The following is a 17,785-nucleotide window of genomic DNA, read 5'->3' as shown; positions in this document are numbered from 1 at the left end:
CGCGCCAGGGCCACAGACAGGGTGGGCGGGCGCGCCAGGGCCACAGACAGGGCGGGCGTGCGCACCAGGGCCACAGACAGGGCGGATGGGCGCGCCAGGGCCACAGACAGGGCGGGCAGGCGCGCCAGGGCCACAGACAGGGCGGGCGGACGCGCAAGGGCCACAGACAGGGTGGGCAGGCGAGACGCGAGAGAGACGGGACGCGAGAGAGAGAAGGGGAGAGAGAGTCAGAGGGAGAAGAGGGAAATAATTCTACAGCTTGGGAAGTGTAGGACAGGAGAACACAATCAAACCATTACAGCCAAACTTTGTAGGAAATTAGGAACACTTTGATGCACCAAGTGGGACTCTCTTCTGCAAATGACAATTGACACAGATTATGTATGAATTTCAAATCGGAGATTGATAAAATTTATAACCAATGGTATAAGGCATATGTGGTAGAGATAAATTTATGAAATTAGGTCACAGATCAATTATGATCTCTTGGAATTGTTGAATAGGTCGAGGATCTACTTGCAAGGTATCCTCTTGAAAATTTATTCCTGCCTCAAACAATATACTTTGGCCTCAGGTAACATACAGCATTGAGAATTTTTTTCTATTGATTTAGAAAACGTATTTCTATGATTCAAACCTCATTAGCTGTCCATAAATACTGAATAGCATCGCAGTGACTGTTTGATATCAAAATCTTAACGCTGATGTGCCAACAAATCTTCATGTGGATCTGCTGCAAGGTAATGCAAAGACCAGTAGGAATTTTCTGAAAGGAAATCTGTGCAAAGCCTCCATTGATTCTCTTTATCCTCCCAAGTTCAGTCATTTTCCATGATTCCACCTTTATGAAAGGCTAAAATGGAAATCTCGAAGAATCTTCTATTAGCTGAACAGCACAAATCCAATTGACAATGTTGCCACTTAACATTGCCTTTTTTAAGGAGCATTATCATACGTGGGTTAAAATGTGCTAAAGCTTCGGAATTTCAGAAATCCACTTTTTTTTTTGTTACTGATAAGTTGTCAACTGTATGCCTGAATTATAGACACAATGGGCCATAACTTCCTGGCTTCCCAGTGTCACATTTGAGGGGTGCGGGTACTTCAAGTCGCACTGAGGAATCCCTCTTGGATTGCCAAGGAAGGGATAATCTGGCAATTGTCCTGAAGAGCCAATTTCTTTTGGACTGTTGAGCTGGGCTGGAAACCATCCGACAATGCAATTAAATTGCTAACTTCAGGTGGTTCTGCTAGTTCTACCCTCACACTTACTCTTTTTCCTAAGGAAAAAATACTTCTAACGTCAGAGTAACTAATTTAAACACTCAGACCTAGTCCCACATGATACGTCCCCAAGAAGGCCCCCCACCCCGACACTGGCCTGGCCACCGACCCTCCCTCCCCACTCCTGAGCAGATTTGGACTTCAAGTGAAGGCAAGTCGCTATGGAGCGGAAATTCGCCTGTGATTGCCACTCAGAGGAAGTTCTGGGCCAATAATACCAATACACCTTCATTCTCAGTTATTTAAGAATATATCAGTTATGTAATTGTGACTGTCTTCTTATTGTCTATGTTATTACAGGTGCTGATACCATTACAGTTGAACAGCTGCTATCACGATCAGTGACTTTTCTCTTCTCGAAGTTACTAACCCAAGCTTATTTTGTTCATCTCTAGACTTGATGATTGCATGTTGAAACTGTGCCAGCTGCTGGGTGGTTGTGACCTCTTGGTCCTCCAGTGTTTTCATCTGTTTTTGCAGACTGCAAATTCTTTCCTGTCGCTCTTTGAGGTCAGCCTCTGAACTTTGATTCACACTATTTTGAAGTAGAGTTGAAGATGAAAGTTATTACAGGTGGTTTTATGTTTGACATGGAGAGAAACATTTATAGTAAATAAAGTACTGCTAAGTGTGAAGTACATTGGGAAAATTTGAAATATACATGAAAAATAAATTAAGTCAAATAAAAGACTGAGTTTATAGCTCAGAGCTAACAACCTGCGTTTTTAGAATTCCTACAGTGCAGAAGGAGGCCATTCGGCCCATCAGGTCTGCACCAATCCTCTGAAAGAGTCTGAAAGGTCTTCTCAGGAAGAATAGAACTTTCCTGTCAATCACATCATCTACCAGACACAGCAGCACCCAAGCTCTGCTCTGAACACTTCCAGGCATGGCCACTGAGTGCCCACCCCAAAATCAATGTGGCAGCCCCTGATTGGACTTGATCAATCAGGGTGATAGAGCCCTGACTGATTGACAACGACCCAGAGACCGCTCACTAAAGGGCATAAAAATCCAAGCCGGTTAAAACGCGCAGCACAACCTCAGAAGCTCTCTCTAGACTGCAGCTTCGGCAGCCATCAACAAAGGTGAATCCACCGGCCAAGCAGAGCCCTCGCCATCCAGAGGGACTAAAACTGAGGACACGGACCATCTATCAGAACTTCAGCACTGCCAAACTACCAGAAATCAGATAAGGCCATATCTGCTCTGTATTTACCAGTCACCTGGAAATTTAGTTAAGGTCGTTTAAGTGTATTAGTTTAAAGTCCAAAAAGCATGAACGTGTGATTGATTAAGTAAATAACCTTGTGTATGTTAAATAAACAATTCTTGTACTAAACAACTTGTGTGATCATTTGTTCACCGTATACGGGTTAAACACACACTGTGGTTTAGATAAAGAAAAGAGCAACAAGTCAGCGGCAGGTTTTAAGGAATGCTGAGTGAGTTCTCCCAATGAGCCAGAGAAGACACAGCCAGAGGGAGACACAGCTAAGTGAGTTTGGGAATTTGAAGCTAGGTGGGAATTTGAAGCTGGGTGGGGAGGAGGTGCTTTATATCCTTGGTAAGTGACTGGAAGGTAGTTTTTCTATTTACTTTTTCTTTTCATTGGTATATTTAGTTTATCCTTTGTTTTTTTTTGGAATTGTAGTTGTATAAGTTAACCAAGACATGGCAGGAGATCTCAGACCCCTGTCATGCTCCTCGTGTGCGATGTGGGAGCCCAGGGACACGTCTACTGTCCCTGGCTCCTTCACGTGCAAGAAGTGTGTCCAGTTGCAGCTCCTGTTAGTCCACTTGACTGCTCTGGAGCTGGACGGACGGACTCACTTTGGAGCATCCGCGATGCTGAGGACGTCGTGGAAAGCACGTTTAGCGAGTTGGTCACACTGCAGGTGAAAGATACTGAGGGAGATAGAAAATGGGTGACCAAAAGACAGAGCAAGAGTAGGAAGGCAGTGCAGGAGTCCCCTGCGGTCATCTCCCTGCAAAACAGATATACCGCTTTGGATACTGTTGGGGGAGATGGCTCACCAGGGGAAGGCAGCAGCAAGGTTCATGGCACTGTGGCTGGCTCTGCTGCACAGCAGGGCAGGAAGAAGAATGGCAGGGCTATAGTGATAGGGGACTCAATCGTAAGGGGAATAGACAGGCGGTTTTGCGGACGCAATCGAGACTCCAGGATGGTATGTTGCCTCCCTGGTGCAAGGGTCAAGGATGTCTCGGAGCGGCTGCAGGATATACTTGGAGTGGGGGAGGGAGGGTGAACAGCCAGCTGTCGTGTGCACATAGGCACCAACGATATAGGTAAAAAACGGGACACGGTCCTGCAAGCTGAATTCAGGGAGTTAGGAGTTAAACTAAAAAGTAGGACCTCAAAGGTATTAATCTCAAGATTGCTACCTGTGCCACAAGCTAGTCAGAGTAGGAATGTCAGGATAGATAGGATGAATGCGGGCTCGAGAGATGGTGCAAGAGGGAGGGATTCAAATTCCTGGGGCATTGGAACCGGTTCGGGGGGAGGCGGGACCAATACAAACCGGACAGTCTGCACCTGGGCAGGACTGGAACCGGTGTCCTTGGAGGGGGGGGGGGGGGGGGGGGGGTTTGCTTGAGCTGTTGGGGAGGGTTTAAACTAATGTGGCAGGGGGACGGGAACCAATGGAGGAAGTCGGAAGGTAGTAAAACAGGGACAGAAACAAAAGGCAGTAAGGGGGAAAGTGTAAGGCGCAGGAGCCATAGTCAAAAATCAAAAAGGGTGACAGTATAAGGTACAGTGACTGAGGGAAGCTCAGTGAATAGGCCCAGTAATACTAAAAGGAATAAAACGGGAAGTAAAAACATAAATGGTAAGCAACGCGCTGGTTATTGCATGAAGATATGGGTTCACAACAAGGAAAATTAGGAGAAAAGTTAAGATGAAATATAGCTTAGGAGAGGTTACTGATCGAGGTGTTAAGATTCAAAACAGAGGTATAAAAGCCAACATAAGTGTACTTTACCTGAATACTCGTAGTATTCGGAATAAGGTAAATGAGTTGATGGTGCAAATCATCATGAATGACTATGATTTAATGGCCATCACTGAAACATGGTTAAAGGATGGTCACGACTGGGAGTTAAATATCCAAGGGGATCAAACTATTCGGAAGGACAGAATGGATGGTAAGGGAGGTGGTGTAGCTCTGTTATTTAACGATGACATCCGGGCAATAGTAAGGGATGACATCGGTGCTATGGAGGATAAGGTTGAATCCATTTGGGTGGAAATCAGGAATAGTAAGGCGAAAAAGTCATTGATAGGAGTAGTCTATAGGCCACCAAATAGTAACATTATGGTGGGGCAGGCAATAAACAAAGAAATAACTGATGCATGTAGAAATGGTACAGCAGTTATCATGGGGGATTTTAATCGACATGTCGATTGGTTTAACCAGGTCGGTCAAGGCAGCCTTGAGGAGGAGTTTATAGAATGTATCCGCGATAGTTTCCTAGAACAGTATGTAATGGAACCGACAAGGGAACAAGCGGTCCTAGATCTGGTCTTGTGTAATGAGACAGGATTGATTAATGATCTCATAGTTAGGGATCCTCTCGGAAGGAGCGATCACAATATTTAAAATACAGATGGAGTGTGAGAATGTAAAATCAAACACTAGTGTTTTGTGCTTAAACAAAGGAGATGACAATGGGATGAGAGAAGAACTAGCTACGGTAGACTGGGAGCAAAAACTTTATGGTGAAACAGTTGAGGAACAGTGGAGAACCTTCCAAGCGATTTTTCACAGTGCTCAGCAAAGGTTTATACCAACAAAAAGGAAGGATGGCAGAAAGAGGGAAATTCGACCGCGGATACCCAAGGAAATAAGGGAGAGTATCAAATTGAAGGAAAAAGCATACAAAGTGGCAAAAATTAGTGGGAGACTAGAGGGCTGGGAAATCTTTAGGGGGCAACAGAAAGCTACTAAAAAAGCTATAAATAAGAGTAAGATAGATTATGGGAGCAAACTTGCTCAGAATTTAAAAAGAGAGTGTAAAAGTTTGTACAAATATATAAAACAAAAAAAAGAGTGGCTAAGGTAAATATTGGTCCTTTAGAGGATGAGAAGGGAGATTTAATAATGGGAGATGAGGAAATTGCTGAGGAACTGAACAGGTTGTTTGGGACGGTCTTCACAGTGGAAGACACAAATAACATGCCAGTGACTGATAGAAATGAGGCTATGACAGGTGAGGACCTTGAGATGATTGTTAACACTAAGGAGGTAGTGATGGGCAAGCTAATGGGGCTAAAGGTAGACAAGTCTTCTGGCCCTGATGGAATGTATCCCAGAGTGCTAAAAACGATGGCTTGGGAAATTGCAAATGCACTAGTGATAATTTATCAAAATTCACTAGACTCTGGGGTGGTCCCGGTGGAGTGGAAATTAGCAAACGTGACACCGCTGTTTAAAAAGGATGTAGGCAGAAAACGGGTAATTATAGTCCAGTGAGCCTAACTTCGGTAGTAGGGAAGATGCTGGAATCTATCATCAAAGAAAAAATAGCGAGGCATCTGGATGAAAATTGTCCCATTGGGCAGACGCAGCATGGGTTCATAAAGGGCAAGTCGTGCCTAACAAATTTAGTGGAATTTTTTGAGGACATTACCAGAGCGTTAGATAACGGGGAGCCAATGGATGTGGTATATCTGGATTTCCAGAAAGCCTTTGACAAGGTGCCATACAAAAGGTTGCTGCATAAGATAAAGATGCATGGCATTAAGGGTAAAATAGTAGCATGGATAGAGGATTGGTTAATTAATAGAAAACAAAGAGTGGGGATTAATGGGTGTTTCTCTGGTTTGCCATCAGTCGCTAGTGGTGTCCCTCAGGGATCAGTGTTGGGCCCACAGTTGTTCCCAATTTACATAGATGATTTGGACTTGGGGACCAAGGGCAATGTGTCCAAGTTTGCAGACGACACTAAGATGAGTGGTAAAGCAAAAAGTGCAGAGGATGCCGGAAGTCTGCAGAGGGATTTGGATAGGTTAAGTGAATGGGCTAGGGTCTGGCAGATGGAATACAATGTTGACAAATGGGAGGTTATCCATTTTGATAGGAATAACAGCAAAAGGGATCATTATTTAAATGATAAAATATTAAAACATGCTGCTGTACTGAGAGACCTGGGTGCGCTTGTGCATGAGTTGCAAAAAGTTGGTTTACAGGTGCAACAGGTGATTAAGAAGGCGAATGGAATTTTGTCCTTCATTGCTAGAGGGATGGAGTTTAAGACTTGAGAGGTTATGCTGCAATTGTATACGGTGTTAGTGAGGCCACAACTGGAGTATTGTGTTCAATTTTGGTCTCCTTACCCGAGAAAGGACGTACTGGCGCTGGAGGGTGTGCAAAGGAGATTCACTAGGTTAATCCCAGATCTGAAGGGGTTGGATTACAAGGAGAGGTTGAGTAGACTGGGACTGTACTCGTTGGAATTTAGAAGGATGAGGGGGGATCTTATGGAAACATATACAATTATGAAGGGAATAGATAGGATAGATGTGGGCAGGTTGTTTCCACTGGCGGGTGAAAGCAGAACTAGGGGGCATAGCCGCAAAATAAGGGGAAGTAGATTTAGGACTGAGTTTAGGAGGAACTTATGGAATTCTATGGAATTCCTTGCCCAGTGAAGCAGTTGAGGCTCCTTTATTAAATGTTTTTAAGATAAAGATAGATAGTTTTTTTGAAGAATAAAGGGATCAAGGGTTATGGTGTTCAGGCCGGAAAGTGAAGCTGAGTCCACACAACATCAGTCATGATCTCATTGAATGGTGGAACAGGCTCGAGGGGCCATCTGGCCTAATCCTGCTCCTCGTTCTTATGTTCTTTCAAGGAGGAGCCATCCATGAGGAGGCAGAGAGGATAAAGGAGGGAAAGGCCAAGACCGTGTTGGGAGTTGAAAACTAAGGTGAAAATTTTAAAATTGAGGAATTGGATTAAGTGATAGTTAAGATAGTGATAGAAATTGACTTTTCTAATCAGCTATAACCTTGAGAGTAAGGGGAGATGATCGAGGTTTAATTGAGAATTCATTAAGAATAATTAATAGCAATTAAATGCAACAAATAGCTGGGAACCCACTCAGGGTTAAGCCAGATAATATTCTTTATTTTTTAGATTACACATTTCGCAAGTTGCTTGAGACTACAAGGACACAGACGGCAACTAGCTAAAAGGACCCATTGTTGTACAGTACGAGTAGTCCCGTTTCTATAGTAACAGCCAGTCTAGGACTGATAATTTCTTAACAAAAACTGTGTTTTTCGCATTAAAAATTGGCAAGCAATGGTATGGGAAAGTGGAACCAAGATATTCAAATACATATATTTCTTAAAATTGATAAGACAGTTAGGCCGAATTGAGTGAATTATTAATTAGTTAAAGCCAATCAGAGGTGAAAAGAAGGCGAGAGTAAAATAATAATCTCCTTAAGAATAACTTACCCGGGATGGAAAACTCATTCTGGATTCACTCACTCTCTCAATTTTTTTGAAACCTATGTCTTTGCTGCTTGCCTTTGCTAATTGCCATCTTTCTTTTGTTTATTCACTTATTCATTTTATACTGTGTATTATGATTTGAAGAATTACCATGATCGGTATTTTAAAACTCAACTATGTATTCACTAAAGACAATCAATCTGACTAGCTTGCTAAAGGGCTAGTCGGAACTCTCCAAATGTTGTATTGAAAATAAAGTTACCAGTGGGCAGTACAGCTGACTAATAAAATTCCAGTGGACTTTGCCAAAAAGTACAGACTTGACCTCTGTTATTTGGGAACTGAGAAGGGATAATGGATATCCAAGTTTCCGAATAGACACAGAGATCCATCAGATATGTTAGCAAGCATATGGATGAATAATATTTGTCCAAGTTAGGATAAGGGTAGCAGAGTTCAGATAAGACAGTTTACAAGGGGTGCATGCTGGACGCCAGCCAGGAGAGCATGGAATAGTCAAAACTGGAGGTCACAAAGACACAAGTGAGGGTTTCAACAGGGATGAGTTGATATAGGGCAGAAATTGGCAGTGCTGTGGGGAAAGTCATCAGCATAGTGATGAAGAAGAAAATGGTTCAGAAGATCAGTTCAGGAATCCAAGAAAATAAAAGAAATCTGATTTACTCTCGTTTAAAATTACAATGTCATAGAATGGTAAAATCCCTGCAGTGCAGGAAGAGGCCATTCAGCCCACTGAATCTGCAGCAACCCTCTGAAAGAGCACTCTACTTGGGCCCAATCCCTCACCCCATTCCTGTAACCCCACTTTGGGGCAATTTAGAATGGCCAATCCACCTAACCTGAACATCTTTAGTCTGTGGGAGGAAACCCATACAGCCATAGGAAGAAATGTGCAAACTCCACATAGTCACCCAAAGTTGGAATCAAACCCAGGTCTTTGGCGCTGTGAGGCAGCAGCGCTGTGCCACCCCCAACGCCTACCCCTCAGAATGAAACCTGCTGATAAGTCTTCTAAGACGGTACAAATAATATTCTGACCTATTTCGTAGTTCTTCAATTCGTCTCTGTAACTGATCATGGTCTTTTTCAAGTTGTTTTAACTGTGTCCTGTAGCGGTGGAAAGTGGCCTGCAAGCATTCAAAAATATTTGGCTTAAAAACCTGATTTTATTGGTGTAGAAACATAGGTATACAAATAATAAAACTGAAGCTCTAAAATTGAAAACTAAAAGTGACATCTGAAATAGATAGTGACGACAAAAGAGCATTCATAGAATCTCTACAGTGCAGCAGGAGACCATTTGGCCCATCGAGTCTGCTATGACCCTTTGAAAGAACATCGAACCTAGACCCACTCCTCCACTCCATCCCCCAGTAACCCCACCTAACGTTTTGTACACTAACGTACCTGGAGGAAACCCATGCAGACATGGGGAGAACATACAAACTCCACATGACAGTCACCCAAGGTGGAAATTGAACCTGGGTTCCCTGGCGCTGAGGCAGCAGTGCTAATCACTATGCCGCCCTCAATAGTTCCTCTATTCTGGTCTCCCAAGATTAAGGAATTTATTGCATCTTTCTAGTTGAGCTTCATGATTGTTCAGTGGTGGTGGGGGATCTTGGGTGTGGAGAAGAAGAAATCTTTGTGCTCTTCTGCAAGCTTTGACACTGTTTATATCAAGACGCGAGCATGAAGCTACAGAGATCATCTACTTTTGAAGTATTACATTCCATTCCCAAGAATTATCTTAACTCTTGGCCCTTCTTGAGGTTGTAAAGTAAACAAGAACGGTTAGTTGCTCCAACTGTACATGAGAGGGCAATGAGATCATTGTTCGTAAGAGTTATAAGACCAAGGTGAGGACCAGAAGTCAGGCAACAAAACACATAATAAAATAAGGGAGTTCAATTTAGAAAAAATCCATTTCCTGTCTCAATCACTGAAAGTTGATACAGGGCACCACAGACTGGAACATGTTCCAAGGTACTAAATCCATATTTGAGATGAAACAAGTAATATCGTTTGAACTTTCCTGAAGTAATATTTTTTTAACTTTCCTAACAGACTGTACATTATCCAACATTTGCATAAAACATCTACTCAGTTTTACTATATTCCATTAAACCTACTGACCTCAGACTCTTTGCACACTTTATTTTTACTTTGTACATCTTCTTTTAAAGTTGTACACTGCGGTCGTAATACTTGAGCCTCTTCTGTAATCTCCTGTAATTTATTCTGAACTGTTTTAAAATGTTCTTCTGCCACATTTACTTTAACCTGCAGGGAAGGGTAATAAAAGCAGAGGTTTAATTTCATTTTAAAAGTAAAGAACTAGCATTTTCAATACTTCAGTAATGTTTTAATACTTCAGTGGCAGCAACATCGAAAATGCAGACAATTGATTGTAGAAGTATAGAATGAAAAAGAACATGAAGTGGCCAGTTAGTCTACAGCCCTCATGCTGGCCCTTTGGTAGAGCTGTACAATGAATCTCACTTTTCTGCCCTTTTCCCACAACCTGGAAAATTTATCACCTACAAGTATTTGTCTAAATCCCTTAGACACGAGGGTAAATTCACATAGAAAATCATGGCAACTTGCCAAGGAAATTAATTAGTCCAAAACACCGACCCACCTGCCATTCCTCTACTTTCTGATCATATTTGACACTGCGATTTTCTTCAGCTTTAACACGATCTTTTATCGGTTGCAGCTGCTTTTCAACTTCAATGACCTAGTAATGCAAAATTTAAAAAAGTTATTTTAGACTTAGTATTGTGTTATCTGACAGGATTAACTAATGACCTCACATTAAAGGCACCCCGAGGTAACAGCAACCACAATATCACTGCATTTTACATCCAGTTTGAAAGGGAGAAGAATGGGTCCAAAGCTAGTATTTTAAACTTAAATAAGAGCAACCACATGGGCATGAAAACTGAGCTAGGCAAAAAGAAATGAGATACTAGGCTAGGCAATAGATCAATAGAGAGGCAGGGGCAGACATTTAAAGGGGATATTACAAAGTCGGCATATTCTTGCTGTAAATAAAAATCCAAAAGGGAAGAGCCACCATCCATAGTTAACTCAGGCAGTTCAATAAAGCATCAAATTTAAGAAAATAACTGAGCAGAGTAGCAGGTCAGATGATTGGTCAGAATAGAAAAAACAGCAGAGAACAAAGGTTAATCAGAACTAAATTAGAGTGAGAGGAATCTAGGTAGGAATGCTAAAACATATAGCAAGTGTTTCTATGGGTAATTAAACAGGAAAAAACTAAAGTTAGGTGTTGGTCCTCTACAGAGTGAGAATGGGGAGTTAATAGGAGATAATGACAGATGAAATGAACTGATATTTTGCTTCCATATTCAATATAGAGTGCACAAGTAACGTTCCAGAAATAACTGTCAATCAGGAGTTGGAGGGAAAGAGAGAAATTTGACGAACTTACAATCATTCGGCAAGTGGTACTGAGCAAACTGATGGAACTATGGGCTGACAAATCTCCGGGTCCTGATGGACTTCATCCTCTGAAGGGTTGGCGTCTGAGATGGGAGGGGCATTGGTGTTAACTTTCCAAAATTCATTAGATTCTGGGAAGGTTTCATCAGACTGGAAAGTAGCAAATATAACCCCTCAATTCAAGGGAGGGAGGGAGGCAGAAAATAGAAAACTATAGGCCAGTTAGCTTGACATTGCATGAGTCACAAAAAGTTAGTATGCAAGTGCAGCAAGTAATCAAGAAGGCTAATGGAATGCTATAATTTATTACAAGAGGAATTGAGCATAAAATTAAGGACGCTATGCTTCAGTTATACAGCAAATTGGTGAGGCCACATCTCAAATACTATGTGCAGTATCAGTTTCCTTAATTGAGGAAAGACGTGAATGCCTTTAATGCGTTTTACTAGATTCATACCGGAATGAGCGGGTTATTTTACAAGGATAACTTGGAAAGGCTGGGCTTGTTTCCACTAATTTAGAAGAGCGTGGGGTGACAATTGATACAAGATCCTGAACGTTAACAACAAGGTGGGCGTTGGAAGGGTGTCTCCTCTTGTGGGTGAGTGCAGAACTACAGGGCACATTTCTAGGATAGGTGAGTACACTTTTCTCTCAGATGGTTGAGCGACTTTGGAACTCTGCATCAGAAGGCGGTAGAGGCAGAGGTATATAGATTCCTGTTGGGCAACGGACTCAAGGTCATCAGAGTAGATGGGGAATGTGGAACTCAACACAAACCGATGAATCATGATCTTATTGAACGGCAGAGCAGACTCAATGGGTCAGATGATGACCTACTGTTCTTATGTTCTACCTAGATACTTGAGTAAAAGGAAGATTCAAAAATGAAGTAAAATCCAGAATAAAAATAAAATTAAGATAAAATAAAGAATTTGATAACATGGGAACCGTCAAATGCAGTAATCTGAAAGGTGTCTTTGATTGACAATTTAAAAAAAAATTCATTTCCAGGATGTGGGTGTCACTGGTTAGACCCGCATTTATTGCCCATCAGGTGGCGATGAGTTGCCTTCTTGAACCGCTGTAGTCCTTCAGTTATACCCACTATGGTATTGAGAGGGTCCTCTGGGATTTTACCCTAGCGTCAGTGAAGGAACGACAAAATATTTCTAAGTCTGGATGGTGAGTGACTTGGAGGGGAACCTCCAGGTGGTGGGGTGTCCAGGTCTCTGCTGCACTTGTCCTTTTAGATGGTAGTGGTCAGGGTTTGTGGAAGGAGGAACAATCAAGTTGTCCTGGATGGTGTCAAGCTTCTTGAGTGTTGTTGGAGCTGTACTCATCCAGGCAAGTGGAGAGTATTCCAGTACACTCCTGACTTGTGCCTTATAGATGGTGGACAGGCTTTGGGGGTCAGAAGGCGAGTAACTCACCGTAGGATTCCTAGCCTTTGACCTGCCCTGGTAGCCACGGTATTAATGTGGCTAGTCCAGTTCAGTTTCTGATCAATGGTAATCCCCAGGATGTTGATTGTTGTATAGCTACAATAGTGGCATCTACACAGCATTGTGGACAATTGCGGAGGTGTGTCTTATACACAAGAAACGGGACAAATCCACCCAGTCAGCCTAGTCTCCAACATCAGCAAAATGAAGGAAGGAGTCATCAACAGTGCTCTCAAATGGCACTTAGTCTGCAGTAACCTGGTCACAGGCGCTCAGTTTGGGTTCCGTCAGGGTCTACAGTTCCTGACTTCATTGCAGCCTTGGTACAAACACGAACAAAAAAAAGAGATGAACTCCATAGGTGAGGCGAGAGTGACTGCACTTGACATCATTACATTTGACCAAGTATGGCATCAAAGAGCCCTGGCAAAACTGGAGTCAAATGGGAATCAGGGGAAATCTTTCCCCTGGTTGGAGTTATAACTGGCACAAAGGAAGATGGCTGTGATTATTGGAGGTCAATCATCACAGTTCCAGCATATCACTGCAGGAGTTTATGAGGGTAGTGTCCGAGGCTCAACCATGTTCAGCTGTTTCATCAATGACCTTCTTTCCATAATAAGGTCACAAGTGAGGATGTTCGCTGATGACTGCACAATGTTCTGCATCATTCACTATGCCTCAGACACTGAAGCAGTTCATGTCCAAATGCAGCAAGACCTGGGCAATATCCAGGCTTCGGCTGACAAGTAACATTCACACCACATAAGTGCTGGGCAATGACCATCTCAAACAAGATTGGATCTAACCCTTCAACATTCAATGGCATTACCATCGCTGAATCTCACAGTGTCCAACAAAGCAGGTCAAAGGCTGGGAATAGTGTGGCGAGTAACTCACCACCTGACCACAAAAAGGCTGCCCACCATCTATCTACAAGGCACAAGGCAGGAGTGTAATGGAATACTCTCCACTTGCCTGAATGAGTGCAGCTCCAACAATACTCGAGAAGCTCAACACCATCTAGGACAGAGCAGCCCCGCTTGATTGCTCCCCATTCCACAAACATTCAATCGCTCCACCACCAACCAACAGTGGCAATTGTATGTACCATCTAAAACATGCATTGCAGGAACTCATTCAGGTTCCTTAGGCAGGACCCTCCAAACCCATAACCACTACCACCTAGAACAGGAGTTCTCAACCTTTTTTAACCCATGGACCCCTTTTCCTCTTAATTTTTTTTGTGGACCCCCATAGCCATTCCACAGAAAAAAAAGCTTCTTATATGCGTGGTAAACTAATCCTAAAGTCCATCTACCTTACCGTGAGGGTTGGAAACGGATTAGCGGTATTTTCGTACGTTGCCAAACTTATACTAATATGAAAAGTAATGAAAAAAACTTTTTACTGACTAAATTGAATTAAATTACTCAAAAAATAACCAATTCATATCAAATATACACAGTTTCTAGTGATTACTGTGTTAAATCATTCATTAAACTTGTCAAGGAGAAACGTGGCATAAGCGTCAGGTCAACCGTGGGTATTTACCTCAACGTAAATTAGATAGATTATAATCTCTCTTTGACCTTTGTCAGTGCGAGAGAGAGAGAAAAGGTGAATATTCATCATGAAAACAAACATTGTTTTCTTCTACTTGATTCTCAGTAATAACAATTGTTCTGAAGTAGAATTGCTCTATGGACCACTAAAATATCACCGTGGACCCCCAATTTGGTATTTTTTTTGTGTGGACCCCCAGTAATGTTACATGGACCCCCAGGGGTCCACACTAGAAACTGTGTATATTTGATATGAATTGGTTATTTTTTGAGTAATTTAATTCAATTTAGTCAGTAAAAAGTTTTTTTCATTACTTTTCATATTAGTATAAGTTTGGCAACGTACGAAAATACCGCTAATCCGTTTCCAACCCTCACGGTAAGGTAGATGGACTTTAGGATTAGTTTACCATGTGGACCCCGGTTGAGAACCACTGATCTAGAAGGACAAGAGCAGCGGATACCTGGGGCCACCACTATCTGGAAGTTCCCCTCCAAGTCACTCATCATACTTATTTGGAAATATATCGCCATTCCTTTACTGTCACTGGGTCAAATTCCTGAAACTTCCTCCCTACGAGCACTGAGTGTACCTACACCTTAGGGACTGCAGCTCATCATCTTCTCAAGGGAAACTAGAGATTGGCAATAGCTGCTGGTCTGGACAGCAACACCCACATCCCATAAATTAAATAAAAAACAGGAGCTCGCCAAAAAGTAGAGAACTCCAATCCGAATGCTACTAATTTTTAGAGACCTCAGAGAACAACTACACTGAATAGAAGACTTTCCCAAACCTAAAGATAACTCGTTGGTGGTAACTATTGGCTAGATTTAGCTGACAAAGTTGCATAATATTGGATATTATTTGGAAAAGGTTTGTTTTTCCCCCCAGAGTTCACGAACATAGGAGGCCTGGAATGGCGCTGCGATATGGTGTCACACAAACCCTCTCCCATAGCTCAACCGAAGCATTCAAATGGAAACTACACTTAGACACTTCAAAATATTTAAAGCCGCGGTAGAACTTCTTGGCTTAAATCTATTTCATTAAAGCAGAAGCAGTCTTCTACTACTGTTAAGATAACACCATTACTAGTTGCCATTATTACAGCACAGCTGTCCAGTGACAAACTAAATATACACCATAAAATGGATTGCTGGAAGAAAGTTACTGGATCAAATGATCATCAATCCAGGAATCTTACGCTGACAATGATGCAAATTTACTTCAGGCTCTGCAGAGGGTAATTGTCCAACTAATAATGGGTCAAAGAAAGGTAGGAAGCACAGGGTCGTCTATTAAGGGACAGTTACACTTCAATCACTACCACCCTCCATCCACCAATATCATCCACCATCTATGCCTGTGAATTAATTTATGTAACCACTTATACAAGAAACAAAATATAGTATAATTCTAATCCATTGAGACACATCTCCAAGGCAAAACTTTATTTTTAGTGCTCACCAATGCCCAGGCCATTCGATTCCTAAGTTGTTCCAGCTTATCCTGTAGTTCATTCAGCGAAGAAAGGCTTTTGTAACGGTCTTCCTTTTGCTTAACTTGATCCTTTAGCTCCGATAGATTCTTTTTAAAAGATTAAAATCATGCATGATACAAAGAACATAAAATTTACGTGCAGAAGGCCATTCAGCCCATCGTGTCTGCACCGGCACTTTGTAAAGAGAGCCCCACTTAAGCCCCGTAACCTAGTAACCCCACCTCATATTTTTGGACACTAAGGGCAATTTAGCATGGCCAATCCACCTAACCTGTACATCTTTGGACCGTGGGAGGAAACCGGAGCGCCCAGAGGAAACCCATTCAGAAACAGGGAGAACGTGCAGACTCCGCATAGACAGTGACCCAAGCTGGGAATCGAACCTGGGACTCTGGCGCTGTGAAGCAACCATGCTAACCACTGTGCTACTGTGCTGCTCCTACGAATTACAAAAACTACTTACTAAAGCACATACATTGAGGCTGCATTTTAGGTTCATCATACACTAGGTCACTCTGAATGGACTTGATTATGAATCAACATGTATGTACATGCATGTATGTAAATAAATATAAATAAATTATAGTTTTGAATAATGTTCATTACATATAAGACAAAGAATAACCTGCCCTAGTATATAAAGCAATGAAACATGGTGGTGTGGATGTCTTTAGGAACTGCATTTGCAAAGCTGATTTTGTCATATCAAACATTAAATATGGCAGAGTTTTGGTATATGCCATTGTCATTCTATGTATTTTATTCTTTTTTCTCAGTAAGATATGTTATTGAAATATTAAACAAGTCGGGCAGATTTAAACAAAGTAACATTCAACAATAAAGTTTGTTTTTATTTGTAGGACAAATATTGAAATTATTTAATTGAGTTGTTGCAAAACCATAGCTCATTAAAAAGGACAATCGACATGGATTCATGAAAGAGAGGATCTCTGTCCGCAAGTGCATTTACTTCCAAAGCTCTTCAGAAACAGCTCATAAATTATGCAGAAGCAGACAGCGTGAAATGGATGGTATAGAGAAAATACATTTGACTTATTTCTTCCCCAATACTGGATGTTCAATATCAACTACAGCAGGGATGAAAATATAGTCCACATTATCAAATAGATTTTTTGGGAAACTTTTGGCAATGTTAATGAGCAACTAGCTTCCAAGGAAAGGACAAAAATTGATTGTCGTAAATGAGTAAGTATAAATAAGTGGCTTAAAACGAGGGGAAAATATACAAGATTTGTTTTGATTGAAAGACAACATGAAGAGGGTACTTAAGGGAGGTTCTTTTGATCCTCAATGATGTCAAGAATATTTTGATTCAAATTTGGTGCTTGATAGCTAATTTTTTGATTCACAATAAGATGCAACATAATTATTACAACCAGAGTCAGCAGGATTAAATAGTGGTTAACTCAGCCAACAAGTGGCAAATGCAACTCGTGTGTCAATGTCAGATGGCTATGATATGAACAAATGATCAAAATGCAGCAAAATATGGAAAGAGTGACACAAGCAAGCTGAACAGAAAGAAAGTGCTTGATCAGGATATGGCTGATGCTCCACGATAATTATTATAGGGCTGAAAAATATATATTAAGACAGAAAAGCTTTTAAGTATTATACTGTTGCCTTAAGGATATTCATTCATCAGTGTCATAGTGCTATTAAAGATTAATTCCCATGTTTTCAAAAACTGGGGAGTAGTTCTCACAGAGAGCCAGCATGGACACAAAGTTCAAATGCGATTCATTTCTATTCTATTTGATGAACAGTTTCCCAGTTTATGACTTGGAAATCAGCGAAATATTCAATGCAGTTGTTTTCTCAAAATGTTGATGGACAGTTATCTGAACAGATCAGCTTTTCATGCAAGGTATCACAAACAATTCTAGCCAAAGAAAGCAAGTAAAATTGCAAACATTAGTGGCAGGTTAGAAAATTGGACAGAATATAAAAAGGTAACAAAGAATAGCTTTTAAAAAAAGAGCACGAGAGAAA

The 17,785-nt window shown here is 41.5% G+C and overlaps 1 protein-coding gene across 1 annotated transcript in view; it reads right to left on the bottom strand.

Annotated features, from left to right (window-relative positions):
* The window catches only part of LOC119967536 (structural maintenance of chromosomes protein 6-like), a 130,886-nt gene that overhangs the window by 78,150 nt on the left and 34,951 nt on the right, over positions 1 to 17,785 (bottom strand). Inside the window, exons 9-13 of the mRNA XM_038800217.1 lie at positions 15,739 to 15,858; positions 10,431 to 10,529; positions 9,926 to 10,072; positions 8,828 to 8,916; positions 1,655 to 1,819 (exon numbers count right to left, since the gene is read on the bottom strand). Coding sequence (XP_038656145.1) covers positions 1,655 to 1,819; positions 8,828 to 8,916; positions 9,926 to 10,072; positions 10,431 to 10,529; positions 15,739 to 15,858 — 620 coding nt within the window. The remainder of the gene's footprint in view (positions 1 to 1,654; positions 1,820 to 8,827; positions 8,917 to 9,925; positions 10,073 to 10,430; positions 10,530 to 15,738; positions 15,859 to 17,785) is intronic.

Source organism: Scyliorhinus canicula, chromosome 6 (assembly GCF_902713615.1).
Source record: "Scyliorhinus canicula chromosome 6, sScyCan1.1, whole genome shotgun sequence".
Lineage (NCBI taxonomy): Eukaryota > Metazoa > Chordata > Chondrichthyes > Carcharhiniformes > Scyliorhinidae > Scyliorhinus > Scyliorhinus canicula.
The sequence above is the reverse complement of the archived record's forward strand: the minus strand, read 5'-3'. Positions and strand labels throughout refer to the sequence as shown.